We start from the raw sequence: 21,952 nt of genomic DNA, 5'->3' as shown, positions 1-21,952 counted from the left end.
TTTTTTTTTTTTTTTTTTTTTGTACCAGGGAACAAACTCAGGACCTTGTGCTTGCAAGGCAGGTGCGGCACCACTGAGCTAAATTCCTAGGCCCCCTAAGTTCAGTGTTTTAAGTGAGGATTCAGTTTAACATCCTAGCTTGAGGATCATTTCATTAGCCATCCTGTCTTAATTTTACCTCAAAATTTAAAACCATGATACTCAAGTCTGGCCTCTTCATCTTACTTGCTATCGTTTATTGACACCTAACACCTAAAAAGGTGATCTCACCCATCAAACTCTGAGATGCCCTTCATTGTGCATAGTGTGTGTAAATGATGCAAGAGATAAAAGTCTGATAAAAGAAAAACTAATAAAATCATACTTACATAACCATATTCCAAATCCCAGCACCAGCAATAATTGCAAAACCTTACAAAACACGCCCTGAGAAAGTCACCGATGAGGATCGTGACATACGTCGTCAGAACATCAGAAACAGTCAGCCGCACAAATTCCTGTTGAGATATTATCTGTATTAAAACACATATTTCTATCTTCAGAAGGTACCACTTCCGTATAAAACTGTCATGTTTTTAAAAATTATTGGCTTGAAGGCTGCAATCAAAACAAAAGTAAAAGAAGAAAACAACTGGACATATCTAGCAAATGAAAAATAATTCACCTATCTTTTTTAGTATAAAAATAATCATTTCCCATCCTCAAATCACTACATCAAAAAGCCTTCTTCTTATTGAGAAAGTTTTATAGGTATGACATAAAAATAAAAGAAAATATAACCACACAGCAAGTTAATATTTTTATCTGGTATTGAATTATATACTTCAAATGGATAAAAGGTGTGGTGTATGAATCATACCTCAAAAAAGTGCTTTAAAAGTGCTAAAATTCTCTTGTAGGATTTTAAATTATCTTGTGTATTTTAAATTATTATGTACAATTACTAATAAAAATAAAAATTAAACCATGGAAAAATTCTACAAAATAAGATATGTGTCACAGTGATACTTCAGCTCACAAACTCAATTTGTTTTAGGACTTGGGGAGAGATGGCGATGTTTGTGTTTGTATGAAGAAGATGGCCATGGTTGTGTTTGTCACCCCAAGAGGAACTGGTGAACAGAAGGAAAATTTTGTCAAATGCTTTTGCTTGCAAACTGAATTGCTGGCAGACACAAGCCTCAGTGAATCAGGATATTACAGCATAAACTCACTCATTAATGAAGCTGTAAGAATACACGTATGAATGTGTGTATGTGCATAACACGCCTACGTAGATGTTAACTGGGCATCTGTAGAATTCAAGAATGGTCACTTCTGTGGTGTTGGTTTGACATGTATGTGCAAACTGTAGATCATGACTTAGGGAAGTTACTATTTTCTCATAGAAATCATATGACAATAAACCTTAAATGTAAGAATGTAGACACAGTAGTAAATTTTCATCACATAATTCACTCCTACTGTTCCCTCTTTGTTTTTAAGTCATATTTTTGCAGGAATTCTAGTCTTTTGATTTTTATTTCCAGTAACCTTCCCTCTAAAACAACCAGTAAATTATCTCAAAAGACAAAACTCCAGCCTCATCCTTCAGAGTTTTGCTTCCTAACCTCCAGGCTGTCATGGGCCACCTTCATGATCATAGCTACATCAAAGTATCACACAAAATATGATGATCTAGTATCTCTTTAAACTGTACTATACTTTATCTTTAAAAGATGTAGTGCTACTATTATCACCTGCCATAAAGAGAAGATATAGATAGATAGATATAGATAGATAGACAATGTAATTATATAAATGTAATAAAAGCAAAGTTTCTTGAAAACTCACTGGAAGCTTTAAACGGTGCTTTAGCATTCATCACCGCCAACATTAGCACATGTGTGAGCAGTGATCTACCTGGAGACGTGATCTCAGAGAAGAAGAGTACAGAGTGGGAAGAAGGATACAGAAACAGAGAGACCGCCTTTCCCCAACAGTGTGCTGGAAGCGGTCACAGCTGGGCTCTTCGCCCTTCCGGGACCCACACATCCGCTCTCTGTATTCTGCTTGTATCTCCCCTCCCTTGGTCCTCTCTACTCTGGCCTCACTGGCATACTTTCAACCCTCAAATCCCAAATCATCTCGGACCACAGTGTCTTTGCATATGGTTTTCACTTTACCGTTCACTTTTAATTCTCTTCTGATTCAGTTTGTGCCCATTAATATTACAGCATTATTACTACTACAATTATTACAATTATTATTACAGCATTACTAACTTAGGAAAGTCTCCCTAATCTTCCTGATAAAGGCAAGCTCTCTATAACGAGCTCTCAGTCCCTATGCATTTTATCCTTATAGTGTTTTGCTGCCATTGTATACTTGCAATTTTTGTGTAAAAATTTTGTGTACTTTCTACGCCAAACCACCATTTACTATAGAAGCCTGATGTAGGTACACTCTGAAAATCAGTACTGCAGACAGGCAGTCATTCCAATGAGTACAGCCAGACTGCGTTCCTTGTGTGTGGTTTCACACAAACATGACAGCTCGGGCTATATGCACCCAAAATGCAGCACAGGCCCTACACTTCCATTCACCTATGGGGAACAATGGGCCAAGGAAGATCTTAGTCTGCAAACTTCAGCTAAAACAGCAGAACCAGCTGAAAATAGGCCCATCTTTCTTTCCGTTTGTATCTCTAGTATCTACCACAGTGCCTCATAGTTAGCACTCATTCAGTAAGGAATAAATGAATGAGTGAGTCAGGAACAGTGGATTCCTGAAGTTATTCTGCTATATAAATGTTCTTTTCTCTATTCTCATTCTCCTTTGTATTCCCATCAATGCTGAGCTCAGGTCCTAATAATTAATATGAACTGGAGATGACCTGAGAGGTGTTTTTCAATTTCCACTACCAGGAAAGGAAGCCTTCCAAAAGTAAAAGAAAATTTCAGGTGATTAGGAAATCCTTCACATCCTCCTAAGCATCCTCATCCAAATGGCTGAAATTCTACTCTCTCCCAAGATAAAAATTAAACATAAGAAAAAATTATAACTTTTACAAAAACAGCTGAAGAAGACTCAAAGTTATAAAGTTTAAATATCTACCCATATACCACGAGAGGAACTCATTGCTCTGAAGAAAATAAAATCACCACAATGGCGGTCCCAGGCCACCTCAGAGATGACATCTACTTCCATTTCCTAACAATCCAATCAGGAGGGGACACACGGCCTCCACACAGGCTTCTTGTCAACCATCACATTGCACCCCTGAAAAATGTACTCTCAAGACATTTTGTTGAAATTTTGGGGCAACTTTGAACAACAAACTTAAAAGCACTCACCGATAGATAAAGGCAAAAGAATGGGCAAGGGATCATAAAAGGAAACAGACCATAGATATTGCAAGCCAGGAGTTTGGAGACGTGTCCTGGGCTAATTATGCTTCCAGGGATTGGTCCAGAACTATGAACAAAAACACAAGCTTAACCCAACTATATAGGTTATATTTGGCTCCTCTCGTTGACGTCTTGTGAGGTTTTGAGTACATGACATTTCTAAATCTCAGTCTCCCCATCCATAAAATTAGAATGATAAGACATATCTCAGAGCTTAATTTAAAAATTCAATGAGGTAATGCTTGGCACATTAAAATTACCTAACAAATGCCAACCAATGTTATCCTTAGCATTTGGCTTCTTTTTCTCCTCCAAAATGTAGACCTCAGTAAATATACAGTAATGCCTCAGTTCACAAACCATTTGGCTTCCAAAAAAAACGTACTGAACAAAGTTTTACTCCCGTTCACCAACTCCACATCCAGTAATGAACACAACTGTGGCCATCTTCCCCACATAAGCACAAACGTGGCCATCTTGTCCAAAATCATAAAACAAATTAAGTTCATGAACCAAGGTACCGCTGTAATTTCAAATAGATGTTTCCCCAGAAAGACTGCACTGTTTATCAAGTGCTATTAGAGACGAGACTATATGATTACTTGGAAATCGCTGTACAGTTAAAAGAGCAGATAAATTGCCTTCACGTTGAATGAAGAGATTTATAGAGTATCAAAGGATTCTTGCAGAAACCAAGCAGAATACATCCATGGAGAACAGGAAACTTCTGCGGTGTTCTCATAGGACAATGAATGAGCCTTTAGGGTGCATCATCAACATGACATAAATTCACCTGCCTTTACAACTTCTTCACTTTCATACGTGACTGAAGAATAGAAGTGTTTCTAGGTGCAAGTATACAGTTATTGATTAAAGGACACTTGAAGTTGTTGTGGCCAGCATATCTACCTCACCACCACTAGAAGTTGTTATGCCCAGCATGCCCCCTTTTATTCCCATGGGTTCCTCCTGCCTCAACAGCACTCTATTCAGAGCTGCTATTCCTTCCACCTGCCAGCTCCCCAGACTTTCGTTACAAGTTGCTTTATGCTCCTTGGGAGAAAGAACTTGGAAGAAAAGAAGGAACTCCAACTACAGCTAGCGGTAAAGAAAGAGGATGAAGCAAGAAAAATCACTATCAACAGCATTAAAAAGAAAGAAAAGACAAGCAGCATAGTCCGAGGGCTTCCAAGAAGAATTAAGTAACTGTCATTTCTTCTGTTTTAAGTCAGTATCGTGGAAATCAAAGAAGTTTAACATAAATATTCCCCTAGAGTGAATTCATCCTCCTCCCCAGAAGTGGCCCGCCCAGATTCTATCCTCCACTGTTAATTCTATTAACCCTGTTCAAGGGGTGTCCGCTTACTAACAAGTAGATTTGTCAACCCTCATGTCAGCCTGATCTCCAGGATGAACAGAAGAAAACATCTCAAACTCTGAGTTTGTGAAAACTGTGTTTTTTGATATTTTCAGCTCTTGAAACTTGTGCTGAAGATTTAGGTGGCAGTTTAGATGGGTAAAACAGATTCATGTTAAACATCAAGACCATATTTCACTACAAACAGCCTTGAAACATGGAAACTTGTGAATCCATGAATATTCATTTCTAATTGCTTCTATAACAAATTTAGTATAACTCAAAACAATTAAAATGCCTTTTGCTACATATGACTCTGGAAGTCAGAAGTTTAAAGTCAAAGTGCAAACATGGGGGAGAATCTGTTTCTTTGCTTTTCCTAACTCTTAGAAGCTCCCACATTACTTGCTTAGATGATGCCCCCTTCCTGTGTCTTTAAAGCTCATCATTCTCACCTTTGCTTTTGCTGTCATATCTCAATTTTCTGGCTTTGACCCTTTTACACCCACTTATAAAGACCTTTGCAATTTCCTCAGGCCCACTCACATAATTCAGGATAATCCTAGATCAAGATCCCTACCTTAATCACATCTGCACTGTGGGGAGATGCTGGCCAAAGGAGTGATTGAACTTGCATGCACTAAGAAAGGGACTTTGGGCAACAGCAGTTCCCATGCTCCTGGAACGCATGGCTACAGATGAGAGCACAATCTGCAGGACCACAGTCAGCAGAGTCAAGATCAAGTTATGGTCTGAGATGTTTGTTTTGGCCATTGTGTCCCCTCTGCCTGGATGAGGCTGCTTGAATTAGGTCCACATGAGTCATGTAACAAACCATCCCATTCCTGCCCTGTTCCCCGACAAAAGCTCCTATACAATATGTTGCAAAATGCTTTTCTTCTACATCTTTGCTATCATGTCCTTGAGTTACAAATAAATAACCACACAGGTCTCGGTTAGTTGCTATTTCCCTGAGGCTCTTTTATACCACTTTGAGTTCTCAGTAATTGAACTCAATCTCATCTCCGAGTAATCTTCGTCCTCTATGCAACCATGGACACACACTGGACACTGCAAAGCCTATTTTGCCATGTAAGATAACAAATTCACAGTTCCCGGCATTAGCACATGGATAATTTGGGGGCCGTTATTCTGTCTATCAAACCCTAGACCATAAATATCTCTCTTGTAAGTGAAGACAAATTTTTTTCACTTATGATTTCACTTATAACTTGCTCCTATAAGCATGTATGAAACATGCATATCTGAACATCGAACACTTAATAACACATAAGTAAGGGGGACTTATCTGGACCCTAAAAGGTTAAAAATAAAGCAAAATACAATCCTTATACCATATTTTATAGTCTGCCTTCTAGTGTGTCTGTCCATCATTATATACATTTATTTAGATACATTTATATGCATTATATACATTAATTTTTTCCTATAATTGAAATCATAATTGATTGGCTTAAATCCAATGAGCATCTGATTGAGGCTGAAGATATCTATCCATGCTTATAATTGCTTAAGTTATTTTAGTTTAATAAGACTAATATTGATTATTCAATTTTGGTTTATCTTAAAATTAAAAATTGCAAAAAATTCAAGTAATTTCCAAAGGCATTACTGCTGAACTGTTGTCTAACAGAAATAAGCACTATATTTTAAAATTTCCATTCTCAGTCATGAGCTGAAGTCCCAAATGAGTTTAACACATGCACATTAAGAATGTAAATTCTAATGAGATATAATTATAGGCTTTTCAAAATTTAAATTGGATCTATACAGAAATAAGAGATCCTGACATGGATATTTTTGTTGTTTTTGTTTTTCGTTTGATTTTATTTGGCTTGGTTTCCCTTCCTGGACAAAAAGACATGTGCAACATTATTTCTTTTCTCTGGTAAAATATCATTTGTCTAAGACTGGCATCATTTACATATTCATTATGAGAACAAATAAAACATTTCCTCTGAGTCTTTTTTTTTTTCTTTTTTATTGAGTTTATTGGTACAATCTGGGTCTACAATACAGTTACATTCATTACTGGGATCCTGTACCTTCACATGACAGGTCTTGGTTCTCATTTTTCCCCCTTGTCCTCTGAGTCTTAAGGAAACTGTTTGACAAAAATTGACATTACTAAAACTAGTATTAGTGTGTGATCCCCAAAGATTCTATTTTTGTGTTGTTCTGTTTTTACGGCAAACAAGTAACACTACATAGAATTCCATTTAAATACTAATTTGAGTCTGTATTTAAATCAGGGTGCTTTAGAAGAACCTAAGCAGAGAGTACAACTCTCACATCAGTGTGTTTATATCCAAGTGTAAAATGAGCCTACAAGAAGTATTTATTTCAAGGGATGTATGTGAGGACTGCATGAGATGCGCATGAAATTCAAGAGTCAGCAAACACTGAATATTCAATAGATCTTAGCTATTTCTACTAATAAGCAAATATAGGAAACACATCTTCTGTTTGTTTGTTTTTTGTACCAGGGATCAAACTTGGGCCTTTGCATAACAAGCAGCAGAACCCACTGAGCCAAACCCCGGACCCTAGGAAACACGTTTGGAACAAATACTGACTGTTATTTTTTTAATTGACTAATTGCTATACTTCAGTTCATGCCATTACCTGTCCCACCATTGTTTCCCAGCAAGGTCCTCGAGGAACATCTGCAGGATGAACAAAAAAGGGTGGCCCAGTGGTATTGCCAGAGAGGGATGCATTGTAGACTTTGATCATGTTGGCTTCCCACAGGGTAATATTGGCCTTCACAAGCTTCTCCTCTTCAATCTAGAGCGCAAAGATATAGAAACAAAACTAAGACCACACTGTTTTCAAAGGCATTTCTGGAATCTTGAGACAGAATTTAACAGCACACTGATGGTAAAGATACCAGGCTTACCTTGTTGTTAATCTCATCCATCAAGGCAAGAATAAATACATACAAGTTGCCTAAAAGAAGAGCAAAAATGCGTCCCAGTAGCCATTTCAGAGCGATGAGAGGATGATAGTCTTCCAATTCAGCAAATAAGTCAAACAGTGTTGGACAAAACATCCCCAGGAGGGACATAACCATGTTCATCTGTAACAAATACAAGGGATGAACCAGGTTAATGGTGTTTAAAATTTTTTATTATTTTTCTTCAGAATTATGGAAGACTTTCAGTAAGGTTCCATTGATTTTGTATAAGACTAAAGAAGATAGTTCCATGCAGTTTTTCACCTGTTTTGTTAATGAGGATCAAACTCCCAACCTTGTGCTTTCAAGGCAGGCACTGGCACCACTGAGCTAAATCCCTAGCCCCATTCCTTGCATTTTTTTTAGAATTTAGTCTCAATAAAACAACAAAGAATACTCACATTCAGTTCACAAAATGTACATGTGTCTAAGTTGTATACTTACTAGTAATGATTTGTTTCCAGAGCACGCATAATGTTCTATATGGTACTGATTCTGATGTAGCAATACATTTTACTATAAGAGTTTAAAGGAAGTGGAAAATTATCTCCTTGAAGATGTGGTTAAAACTAGGAATACTAATTTAACTATTATCAATACATCATTAGTCAAACTGGTTAGAATGGATGAACTCCCTGAGATTGACTTCAGACTAAGTACTGAATCCTGGAGAATTAATATTTATACAGATTTTTTTAAAGGAATGAATTTTATCAAAAGAAAACAAGACATTCAGAAAAACAAAAAGAGTATATATTTATAATGTTATCAAAGCCTAGGTATAAAAGTTAAAACTAGCCTATAATGCCATAGGCAAGAGAACAAATGATATAAAAGAGGAAAAGAGGTAGGGCAAGGGACACAAGAGAGAGACAGAGACAGAGACAGCAAGAGAGAGAATAAAAGAAGTGGAAAATACAAAAGAGAGAAAATATATATTGTTCTTATCTCCTGTTTGGCACCCTTATGATTATATTACTAGGTTAAATAAATCAAAGATGAGAATCCAGAACATGACATATTTTTTATCATGAGAAAAAAATATTTTGGGTAACTCTTGTGTCTTTCCCAAATACCTAACTCTACTCATCACCAGTAAACATTTCCTATTTTCATTTCCTCACACCATGTTTTGAATGACTATAACTACCAGACTATATTTAGAAAATAATTGATAATGCTTCTCCATTTTTATTAAGAACATTGTATCAATGTGATCGATAAGATAGAAAACTCAGCATGAAATAATATAAAATCAACATGGCATAATTTCAACCTAACTCAGAAAACTAGCAGATCCTGTGCAATTGTGTATAAGGTAAAGTTAAATTATTTGACTTTATGAGCTAAATTTACTCATGAATCCTCATTATTACCCTCATTGACTTCTATGACTAAGGGATTCCCTAAAACGGATGTTAAATAGATTCTTACAGAGTGGTCCCTTAGTGATAATCAGTCACTCATCTTTAATATGGTTTATTTCAACTAAAATTATTAATATGAACCAAGAACCAAAGCTGTATGATCATTTACCTATATTTACTATTGTAATTATTAAAAGTAACTTTAAAAGCAAACACTAAATTCTTTAAGGTATTTCTTTGTTTTCTTGAAAAAAATCCTTCTACTTCTATTTTACAAGTTTCCATGAAATGTCCATGAAATTATAGTATGGTCTCTTAAATGTATGGTTTTTCCATCTCTACTTTTCCCAGTTCTGAAATAACTAGAAAATTTTCATTTGCAACCTTTTCTTTGTAAGTAAACTATATCATTGGTTGTATAAGAAATTCCATCCTTATGAGGATTTATCTTTTTTTGGTCTACAAAGTTTTGCATGGAAAATCTGCACTAATTGCAACCTAAATATGCATGTACTTTGAAAATGTCCAAGTTCAAAATAATGCTACATTTTAAACTAGCTCCTTGAGACAATTTATGACCAATGATTTCCTAATCCTAAGTGTCTACCTGTAATGTTTCTCTATACTGTAAAGGTAAACATGGCCAGCAGCTGGCCTTCAACCTTTGAATAGAAGAGCAGTAAGGTACCTGAGAGAAAGAGACTGAAGATGTCCTACTAGGATTCTCATGAAAAAGAGAAGAAAACCAAAAGCTTGGAAGAAGTCTTTAAGCTTGTAGTAAGATAAGTATAGAAACCAATGGCTTTATCATAAATGTTTCAAAGAATTCATAAAATGGATCTTTCAGTGACACATGCAAGATCTTCAGGGAAAATAAAATGAGCTCAAATAAAGTGACATAGAGTTCAAATCAAATACTCCTGGGTTCTCACCCTAATTCTTCTCCTCTTTGACCATAAACCTATCACCAATCTCTTTTAATTCATAATCTCATCTGTTAAAAATAAAAAAGAAATAGTTGCATTATATGTTTTCTAATATGTGCCGTGATTCTAACATTCTATGACGACACAAAATGAAAGACAGTACAGGTTTGGGAATAAGACGGGAATACGTGAAATATGTGCAATAAAGTTGCTTAATCGAAAGGGCAAGGTGGGGGGATAGTTAGAGACCTTATCAAAGGTCCCACCATGTAAACATAACCCAGAAAACAGCAAATATCAGGTTCAAAGCACATAAAAAGCATGCAGAGACGAACTTCATTCTTTTCCCACCACCCAAGGGTGTCAGGATCTTGTTGCGCAAATTCCTGGGATCGCTTCACAGCCCAAAAGATGAGGTATCCACTTGCACCAAGTGTGAGAAACACGAAGAAGTTGGCAAGAAACCTCAGGAATCTGATCAAGTGGACATTTTCTTCTACTTGAGCTGCTCTTTCTTCAATGATAGCTTCCTATAGCCAAGCGAAACAAAACCCAACAAAGATCTTAGCAACAAAATCTATCAAGAACTCAGAAGTATGACAAGCAATAATGTAAACTCAATCTAGAATTCCACTAAGCAGGTGAATAGTGCCCAGGATGATGAGTGAAAGGATAAATTCTTGCAAAAAAACTCTAAAATACTAAAATAGTCTTCATTTTACTCTGTCCCATATAATTTTTATAGTTACAAAATAATGTTATAGAGTAATTTTAAATATTGAATTTATGCCTGTATTAGTGAGCATTTTTCCTACTATTTAAGCTATCTGATTCTGATTACTAATGATCTCCTGTTTCAATGAAGTACAGTACTATTAGTTTATTACCAAATTCAGAGAAGAAATGTACTCAAGGGATAAAAATGCTATTGTGGATCGTGGAATATTATTTCCCAGCCATAATTGGAACTGTGCCAAGTCCTTATAGGCAGAGTGATGAATTCATCTTTTTTCTAATTATCAAAATGCTTCACTAACAAGACCATGTGGAATGTCTCCAATGTTACTCTGAGAAATACAAGAACAAGCTTTTGAAGTTTCTATCTCTACCTTAAAGTTCATCGTGATGGAATTAAATTTATTGTCAGCTGTTTCTGGGTTGCCAATCAGGTAGTCCCAGCTGCAGAACACCTTCCAGCTAAAGTTGAAAGTGTTGTCATCACCACCTCCATCATCACCAATATTTTTGGTCATCCTGGCAAAACAGGAAGTTTAACACAGAAGCCAGAACAGAAAAGAAGGGGAGAAGAGAGGGAATGATTTCTGGATCATAGGTAAATTGGAGAAGCAATATCTAAAAGTCATATATTCTTCAACAAGTATGTTACAGCAGGCAAAAAGTAAGTAGTATTTTTTAAATTTTTCTTAAGTTTTGAAATTTTTAACTTTATAAGCCTTTGAGATGACACATTGATGATGTTCACAATTGAACAGGTATACAAAGCACATATTTTGTATGTATTTTCCTAAAATGAACTATTAATGTCATATGATTGTTTCTTAACCTTTCACAGAATAAGAATCCCGTTAAGACTGTTATGAGAATTACTAAACCCGCACCCCAGAAAAGATATATGTAGTCTGTTACACTGTTCTACACAATGAGAGTCGGTTCCAAAACATCCTGAAGACTATGGATAAACAATTCAAGGTCAAGGAACTCTTCTGTGAACATTAATTCCTGCTAGAGTCTTCTCCCAAAGAACAATTACATTGAACACACTGAAATTCTATCTACTCTACAATTCTTCATCAGATGTCAAGATTTTAATGAAACTGTAATGCCAATAGTTACATGTATCTTAATCAGTGATTTCTTAAAAGTAGGCTTGGGGAGTTTAAAATGAAATTCTATAGTTTTAGTTCAATGGTTATAGATCTTATACTTATCTCACTTCTTTTTTTCTCCATTACTATAAATAGCAAAATTAAAATTAAAATTTCACATGATACCTATCATAAAGCAGTCCAATAAGGTTCTGATTTTTTTAAATAGTGATATAGCACAGACAAGGGGGAAAAAATGAGAACCAAGACCTGTCATGTAAAGGTACAAGATCCCAATGATGAACGTAATTGCACTTTATACCTAAAATGTACCAATAAACTCAATAAAAAAAAAAGAAAATGAGAACCAAGACCTGTCATGTAAAGGTACAAGATCCCAAAAATGAATGTAACTGTACTGTATACCTAAAATGTACCAATAAACTCAATGAGAAAATAAATAAATAAATAAATAAATAAATAAATATAGTGATACAGAACCAAAAGAAGAAAAAAGCACAATGACACAAGGCTCACAGTGCATGTTGGACAGGCACCTCTGAGAGTATCTAAATATTACCCTGTTAACCCTAATGCTTATGGCGCTGATGTATTTTAATTAGGCTAATATGTAATTTAAAATAACCCAAATTAATTATTATCATCAGTCTGTCACTTTACCCTTTGAAAATGCTAATTACATGTAGACTTAGCAAAAGATCAAAGTAGTTACTATTGCTCTCTTTCTTATGGACAGAGAGGCTGGGACTCACAGACAAGAAGTAATTTTCTGAACATCATCCAGCAGGAAACCACCGTGACAAGGCAAAGGCTCAGGTTCCACTGGCTTTGCTCCAGTGTCCAAGCTAAGACATCATGAGTAATTCTGAACTATACAAATGCCTTTTTCTTTCAGGTTCAAAAGGATTAAATCAGATAGTCAAGATGATTAAAGCATAGGAAGAAATTGTTTATTGGATCATTTTAGCACCATGTATATTTTACACTGCATTGAGCAAAGGGCAGGACCTAAAGGAAAAATGGCCCCTTGACAGGTAAATGTTGAATGGAGCTTTATCGCTGGTGAAATTTTGTACCTGAAGATGGACTCCTAGCTAGGAAGGAAGTCCTAACTGGATGGGCAAGCTGAGCATAGCTAAGGTGCAGAAATGGTAACGTGGCAGGAAAAGGTGTGGAGCACCGAATGGAATCCAGCAGGAGAACAAATTCCAATTATGCCCACAACGCATTTTTAATGTGTGGCCCTGAAAGCTACATACTTATAAAATTTCTCCCTTTTCAAACAAGCTGTGGTTTTAAACTCCTTTATGTATGAGAAACAATCTCAATATGTCATTTATTTTTCCAGGGGAGTTTGAAATCGCGTTTACGCTGTTCCCTAAGGTTTTATACTGATTTCCTTGCCTCCAGTCACAAGTCTGCAGCTCCATTTACACACTGCAGTCATCTGATCATTTTATGCGTGAGTGCGGAGGTTTTTAATAAGTCAAATAAATGCCTCAACAAATCTTAAGTCAATTGGATCACTGGAGTGTAGCTGCTAAAGAAAACTGGGAAAAGGACAGGGATTGAGAGGAGATACAAAAAAATTCTCCAAAACCTGAAAGAATAAGAACAGGAGGGGGGAGATTATTACAAGGATAATACAATACTTCACGTATTACATTGTTGAAAAAGAAGAAACTGACACAAATACTTGACCATGAAATAAAAGACAAAATGAGATTTATAGATACTGGCCCCAAGCACTGACCATTCCTTTGTTTATAGTCTGTTTCCCCAAATGAGCCCTTGACAGCATGAATTTTACTTTAGTCACCACTAAATCCCCAGGCACTAGATAGCTCCCCAGATCGCCAAAGTACTCCATAAACAGTCATTAAATGAATGAATAAAATGACTTAAATGTTCATTCTGGAAACAAATTTAGCACTGAAAAGATCCCCACCAAATAAATACATGCACCATAAATACCTTTGCATGGTAAAATGCATAGTACATGTACTTATTATATTATGGTGGATCATTTCTGTCTTTGTCATTATGATGAATTTTAACAACATAATCTCGCTTAATAAATTAATGTCACCCAACCTAGACTACCACCATCCCTAGTCCATGTTTGGAGAAGGATAATCTTTCATGTTGAATTTCATAACCATAGTTGCAGCTATATGGTAGTAATATAATGTGGAAAATGGTCACTTTAAGATTTTCATACTTATCTGCTTTGCTGCTCCATGAATTTTTGAAAATAGGCCAACTTATTTTGAGGAAGAGGAAAAAAAAATTGCTTTTTGGGTTAGGGTGTTGTTCCCTGTGGGCTGGCCCTATTTACCTTCCAATAAGCTAGGATAAGGCATCAAATTCATTATTAGAGAAATCAAACCTTGTCAACTCCAGAGAAATATCTCAGAGAAAGAAAAATATTAGACTGTGTCCTTCAAAGGCTCTGCTTGCTTTTCTCTTCTTAGAAAAAATTCCTCCAAAAAGGAAACTTTAAAAGGTGATGAGGTGAAAGGGAGGAGGAGGAATAATTTTAATATTGAGGTTCCATGGGAGGGTGTTTAGGTGGGCTATCAGGTAGGTCACAGGTGCCAGAGTAAGCAGATACAAAACAATGAAAAGCAAGTGGATGGCACAACAATAATCTAGACAGAGAGGAAGAAATAAATTTTCACTTATGTAGTAATGGTGTCAGAGGCTGGCCATGACTTAAAATCTTGGAATATGCAAAATCTTGTAAGATGAAGAGTTGCTTTTGATAGGTTTAATTTTCTTTCTGGTTTTGTTTTTATTTTCACAAAATTTGGGGGCACAAGAATTGTATTAAGGTCAGATCACTCCAAAGGAATTTGCCAATCAGCAGGAATTTAAAAACTGAAAACAACCACCTAGGACAGGCTTAGGGAGAAACCTTGTCATCATCAACATAGATCCTCACCAGAATTGGGAAAAATAAGGACTGAATTAAAGGATAATCTTCAAAAATCAGTTCTGTGATTTACTATTTGAGTTTAGTCAAAGAATCAAACTTTGCTAAGCCTTAATTTCTTGCTCAATTCACTAGGAACAACTAATACTTACTCAACCCACCATACAAGATGTATGGGAAAAACACATTTTTCTAAGTGATAAGAAGCACAATACAGACAGGTGGCAAGATGTGGTGGGTAGGAGATACATTTTGAACTAGAAAAAACTAAATTTCAGTAGTTACTATGGTCAAATCATATTAGGCATGTAATCATGGTCTTTGAGTTTTATGTAACTTGTATAATAGCTACTTTGTAATGTGTAAGGGCTAAAGGTAATGATAATGCATTATAAATGCTCTGGGAGTGTTAATTGTTATTATCATTTAAAATATATATTACGGTTATTGTTACAGATTCAGAAATCTAGATGATATATTGCCAACTTGCCATACTGAGGCAAATTCATATGCATATCTTGATGCTTTTTAGTAGCACATATAGGTTTATGATGTGTAAAAGATAATCTATGTAGACAAAATTTTAATACCACTTAGAGATTATATATGACATATAATTTAAATATTAAAGGATGTTATTAGCCTATTCCTACTATATTGTTGCCAGGCTCATTAACAGAAAAGTCTTAATCCTAGGAAGCCCTACAATAGGAGAAAGTCTTAGAAACCTATTGAGAGAAAAAAGACATCAAGCAGTCATGCATCTTAAGTCATACATTCCTTGAATTATTGGTGCTTTCCAAAGTTTAGCTGCTGTGAAATTTACCAGTAAACTTCAAACTGTTTAGTTTGTAGAATTACTTGTAATGGTAACAGCTAGGTTTTAAAAACAAACCAAATTTACTTTAGGATTTTAAACTGCAAACACATGAAGGAACTAATGTCTTCCATGTCATGTAACTATACAACATGATGCTATGCTAATCTACCCTTAATAATTATTTAACTTATTTACTATAAAGATTTATAAGCTTCCAATGTCTTTAGGGTTGTACACTGTTCTGGAAAAAAAGAAAAGGAAGGGAGGAGCTTAAAACTACAGCCACCAACCATCACTTTTTTGGGGTCTGGGGTGATTCCCAGTACGCAAGACTTTGAGTGCTGACACTTGGGAGAGTTCTGGGAAGGCACAGGTAACTTCTCTAAAAACCTCAGACTGTTTCTTAGACTATCTCATTTTACCTTCCACTTTACCTATTATAAAATTACAATAGATATTTGCCTCTATTTTACGAATGAGGATGCTGAGGTTAGCAATATGGACAAGATGACCAAGTCCTGATAAATCCTAGTTAATTTGAGAACTCAGACTTCCTTCTATTCAAGTAATATATCACATAAATTTGATTGGGGTAGGAAGTAGAGATGGACAGGAATAGAAAATTATTCTATATGATCATTTACATCCCATCAATTCCTTTTCTACTGACTATTTCTCCCAGGGCTTGGAGTAGGGGTGGGAGACACGTATTGCTTTTAAATTGTTTGCTTTATAGGCAGGTGACTGAGTTTATATCACTTGCCAATAACAAGTAACCAAAGTGCCATGCCAGACTGAGGGGACAAAGTCAGGCTGGTTTTGCATAACATAGATTGACTAGGAGAGGGAACATTTAGAGTTGGGGGCCTTTTAGCTATGTTAAATGGGATCTTTGGGCTAATTTGTGAAAGCCAACAAAAGCACCCTCTAGAGTGGCTTTGTACAATATGGTCATCAACAGCAAAATGTGATTACTCAGTATTTGAAATGTAAAGAGTTTAATGCATACCATATTTCAGACTTATTGTCCAAAAAGCCTGCATGGTAATTTTCTAATTATTAAAATGATACTTTGATACATTAGGCTAAATAAATTATGTTACTGCAATTATTTTTACCTTGTTCTTAAATGTGTTTGTACTATATGTTTATAGTGCATAGTGACAATATTCCTTGTGTGGAGTTGGTGCACGTGTAACATATCTTCATTCCTTTTTTATCCCCTTTTCCTCCTCACTCCCATATCTCGATCTCCTTCCCATTAAAAAAAATATGTTTCCCTACTTCCTATTGTCTATAGCTTTTATTTTGGTCTTTATTTAAATTTTGGGTTTCTCAGATAAGAGAAACTATGGGATACTTAAGCTGTGTGCCTGATTTATTTCACTTAATATTATGGCCTCAAAAGCACATCCACGTTCCTACAAATGGATCTAGTTTATCTTTCCTTATGACAGAGTAATACTCCATTGTGAGTAAATACCACATTTTCTTTATCCACTCATCTGCTGATGGACAGATAGGCCACTTCCATGATATTTTAATAATGTACATGGTTTGCCTTCTACAGTAATGTGATGGCTACTTTAAATTCATCTGCTAGAAAACTGTTGTATTTAATTTAAATTTTAATGTACAACTTTATAATCATATGTTTCCCTTCCTCTGCTTTTTTTTTTTTTTGGTGATGCTGGGGATCAAATCCATGGAAAGTAAGGGCTCTACAATGAGGTACATCCCCAACCCAGTCCTCTTTTGGGGAAATATCACATGACCTTAATTTCTTTCTTTTTTTTTTTTTTTTAGCTTTTTAAAATATAATTTAAAACTATTCTGTACCAGTACATGACCTTAATTTCTACCATACTGAGTTTGCTTGGTTCTTTAATAAGGCTGTTAATAGTGCTTATTTTATAGCCTTAATAAAATGGTAAATATTTTTAAATACTTTCAACATGCCAGCACATTTAAGTACTCTGTATGTATGAGCTCTTTCATCTTCCCACCTATTGCACCGCTAGCAGAAATAAGAAACAGGAGCAAATTATTGATGGTGTTCGTATAAACTAACAAAAAAGTACAAATGAGAATTGAACCTAAAAAGAATGGCCCAAGATCTCACTGAGGCACACAGGCTCTGCAGAGTCACTAGAAGAAGCTGAGAGGGCTTGGGATGTAGCTCAGTGATAGAATGCTGCTTCCTAGTATGCTTGGGGCCATGGGTTCAATCCTCAGTACCACCAAAAAAAGAAAAAAAAACAGGTGAGTACAGTAGTTAGATGATCAAAGATATTCTTCCCCATGGGCCCTGGAAACAAAATGTTCTACATGGAAATAATACTCATGAGGGCTCAATAAGAGAAATGTTGTCTTGACAATTTTAGTTCCATTACACAAGATGGTCACAAGACCAGAAAGTATCTTAGATTTTTAGAATATGGTGGTGCTTTATCAGATAGACAGATGTCTTATTTTGGGGTCTCTGATTATATTTGGACAAGTTAATAAATACCTTGAAAATGGAGTCTCCATTAAAGCACTTTTCAAGTCCTGAGGGAACTTAAAAGACTAAATATGACTGTTTCCTTGGGAGCAATCAGAAAATGAGGTAGACACAGAACATAAAGCGCATATCAGAGGCTGCTTCAGAGGGCTGCTGCTGTGCACAGGACCCTCCTAGACCCTTGAGTGGAGTGCCCTCTCACTTTAGCTATGTAAGACAGAAAAAGCAAAAGGCCCCTAGTGAGACCATCATGATCAACTGTATGACACACAAAAGGCAAAAGGCCAATTTGCTTTGTGCATAGTCAAATAAAAGAATGGAGCTCTTACTTGAGATGTTTCAACTTTCCTCCCTAGGTAGTTCAGAAAATTGACTAAAGCATGGATTTTTTTCACAGCCCTAAGTAACTGCTAAACTTCTTCGGGGTCTTTAAGTAAGGTATTATAAATATATTTCCAGCAGGAGGGGAAAAATGAACTGCAATTTTATCAGTTCTCCAGTGATATTCATTCCCATACCCTAATAAATCCTTTCTCAAGAAAAACTATGATTATACAGTTGATCGTGATGGTCTCATTGGGGGCCATTTGTTTCTTCTGTCTTACACAGCTAAAATTTTTTGGATGAATGATTATTCTGGCTTTTTATAAATGAAAAGAGAACAGATTCTTCCTGTTGAGCGGATTCTGCAAGTCACAAGCCTTTCTGCATTCAAAGGAAGAGTCACGGCTCTTTCCTTCTCTTGACAACATTGATTTTCAACTTGGGGTACAAAAAGGCACATTTTTTTTAAATACACAAGACAAAATAGGCATTCAACTATCACTCTGACCCAGTAGGATGACCCAAAAGCCTGTGTTTGTGTTCATTTTGAGGATATAATAGTCTAACGTTAGTTTTGGTATTAAAGCTACATTTCATCTCTCCACAAACTCCACATCCTCTAGACATGACATAGGACAAAATTATATCCAATTCTCAAGTCACTTTTCTGTTTGAGTCCAGAAACCATCATTTGCTTCCCAACAGAGAAATGAAACTTACGCTTTGAGGACAACCACAAAACTGTATCCAATGCACATAATTCCCACCAGAAAATAGGAGAGCGGCAACCTGAAATTCAGCCATCCAATCGTTCGTTTATTGTCGTAATAGCCATAAAAGAGGACGGAATATTGTGCCAAGCCCTAAAATCCAACAACAAAGTTACTTAGCAGATGTGTGAAGAGCAACTCAAAGGAAAAGACAGATTCTTAATAGGAATAATGAATGACATTAAATTTTAAACTTGGGTTATATAGCTCTGACATCATCTCTGCTGTTTTGTTCCACAGAATGCATACTTCAGCCACCACAATGATTGGCGACTTCTTGGTTTACTTAAAATGCAATGCCTTCTAAATGGACAGAAATGTTAACCAAGCACAGGCCTGCTCAGTCCTGGAGCCGTTACTGTGAGACACCCATTGATACAAACATCAAAACAAGCTTCATCATCAGTTTGAAGAGTATGCTCAATATGGCTGAGGAAGGGTGTGTTCTAAAATGTACTTCCTCAAAGGGCTGTGGCAGTTTCCCAGTTTCAGTCCCCAGAGCCATGATAAGATTAGTTCTCCTTAGCCACAGAGGCTGCACCTCAGCTTCAGCTTAGCAAAAATGATAAGCAGGTGAGAAGACACTAGAACCAATCTGAATGATCTGTTCGTCAAGACTATAATAGCATTTACTCATAACAAATACATTCATTTTGCATTATGTTCTCCTTCCTAAGAACTGTCCTCTAGGACTGGAATCATCGTCTCCCAGAGAACCCCAAATAACTCCTTTTGATATGCAGAACACTGGCTTTATGATATTTATTTTTCTCTTTCTCACATTTGCTATGTTTTTCATTCTCAACATTGAAGCATTGTTTCCATATCACCATATATCTTTTCTCCAGCTCCCCTCTGAAAATCATTTAAAATTACCACATGTATCAAACAGCTTTCCCATTGGTGGTCACAAAATCCAACATTCACAACTTAAAGGAGAAAAGGTTTAATTTAGCTCATGTTTGGGAGATTCAGTCCATAGTCAGCTGGCTCCAAGCCAGGAACATCATGGCAGAAAGGTGCAAGCAGAACAAAGCTGTTTGGTTCGTGGCAGCTAGGGAACAAAGCAGGGAACCACTCCACAAAGAAATGGACAAGGGATCAAGTATGCTACCCAAGGTCACACCTGTATGACCCATCCAGAAACCCCTCATGTCCTACTAATCTGCTAGGCATTTCTAAATCCAATGAAGTTGACATATCACGATTAATAGTCACGTTATGCTTTATGAAATGAGTTGAAAATAACTTGTCTATTTGAGGCATCCTCTTGAAATCCACATGACTCACTCTAGAATCTTTGAAAATCTAATTGGTACTCTTTCATCATTTATACCCACCTAGGATTAAGACTTTGAAGGGGGGCATGAACAGTAAGATACTAATTCCTTAAAGAAGAATTAAGTAATTTGGAAAATTGCCTTAAACAAAGATCATACTTAGCTCAAATCAGAGGTCAGTGGACATCTGAAAAAAACTATTGTTTTCAGAATTTGTGGCAAGAACCAACAGAAAATTTTGCAGCAGCTGGTGGGCTTACCTGTGGCCAGCAGAGATGAGCAAGTTGAAAGTAAGCACTGAAGCACTGTTTCTTTGCACTACCTAGGCCTCTATGAGTATTTTTTCACTTTAAGAAAAAATAAATTCACTGGGTTTGGTGGCACTTGTCTTTAATCCCAGATACTTGGGAAGCTGAGGCAGAAGAGTCCAAATTTGAGCCTAGTCTGGGTAAGTTAAAAATTTAGCAAGACCCTATCTCAAAATAAAAACCCTGGGAATACAACCAAGTGCAAATTCCAGGGTTCAAATCACAGTACAACAAATAATGGAAAAAAGAAATCTAATCTATGATGGATAATGTTGTGTGTCAACTCAAGAGGACTACAGAGAGTCCAGATTAAAATTTCTAAATGTATACTGAAGGGTGTAGGTAACTCAGTAAATCAGACTGACCTTCCCAATGTGGCTGGACACCATCCAACCCACTGAGAGCCTAGATAAAATGAAGGAATGAACAGAGAAAGAAGGAATTTGCCATGTTTTTTCCCTGCCTCACTGCTTGACTCATCTCTGCCCTCAGACTGGGACCCACGCAGTCAGTCCCCTGGTTCTTAAGCCTCCCAAACTCACTCTGACTTAATTGCTCGGTTGGCTTCCCCATGTCTGTAGCTTGCAAAGGTTATATTATGGGACCTCTCAGCCTCGGTCATTACATGAGTCAATTCCTCTAAATAAATATTTCATATCTAATAAATCCATTGCTTATATCAATGTATAAGTAATGGATACAATATGCAAAGCTTTCTATAAGAAATCTAAATAAGTTAATTATATGGTCATATTTTTCTCTGAAGAATCCTACTCTTGAGCCCTAAAGAACTTTTGTGATAAAAACAACTAGTGAAACCTCAATTAAGAAGCAAGTGGGCTAATCTTAAACCAAAGTCAGAAACCACATGCACATGAATCGTGAGTGTGAGGAACACCCAGAAATCTTTATCCTTGGAAAATATGCCTTGGTAGGATTTCCCAGCTGCCAGCTCTACACCTTATTCTTGTTTCACATTTGTCTGGTAAAGATTTGTTTCCTCTCTATCATGTTAAATCCTTCTACCATGAACCTCTTTGTTGGTTTCTTTGTCCCAGAACAACAATAAGAAAACCAGGTAACGTAGGATCTTGGCCTCTTGCTTAGTTTAAGGGTTTAACATATCCAGATATATTTACCCCCCCACAC

At 36.2% G+C, this 21,952-nt stretch overlaps 1 protein-coding gene across 2 annotated transcripts in view; it reads right to left on the bottom strand.

The window, feature by feature from the left end:
* The window catches only part of Tmc1 (transmembrane channel like 1), a 164,910-nt gene that overhangs the window by 22,010 nt on the left and 120,948 nt on the right, over nt 1-21,952 (bottom strand). For both annotated transcript variants that reach the window (XM_010638451.2, XM_010638452.2), the window contains 6 exons: nt 19,166-19,308; nt 11,126-11,270; nt 10,352-10,546; nt 7,667-7,846; nt 7,393-7,554; nt 369-497 (listed from right to left, as the gene is read on the bottom strand). In XM_010638451.2, the coding sequence (XP_010636753.1) occupies nt 369-497; nt 7,393-7,554; nt 7,667-7,846; nt 10,352-10,546; nt 11,126-11,270; nt 19,166-19,308 (954 nt within the window). The remainder of the gene's footprint in view (nt 1-368; nt 498-7,392; nt 7,555-7,666; nt 7,847-10,351; nt 10,547-11,125; nt 11,271-19,165; nt 19,309-21,952) is intronic.

The sequence above is a fragment of the Fukomys damarensis genome, unplaced genomic scaffold (genome assembly GCF_012274545.1).
Source record: "Fukomys damarensis isolate Sample0158 unplaced genomic scaffold, DMR_v1.0_HiC HiC_scaffold_31, whole genome shotgun sequence".
Taxonomy (NCBI): Eukaryota; Metazoa; Chordata; class Mammalia; order Rodentia; family Bathyergidae; genus Fukomys; species Fukomys damarensis.
The sequence above is the reverse complement of the archived record's forward strand: the minus strand, read 5'-3'. Positions and strand labels throughout refer to the sequence as shown.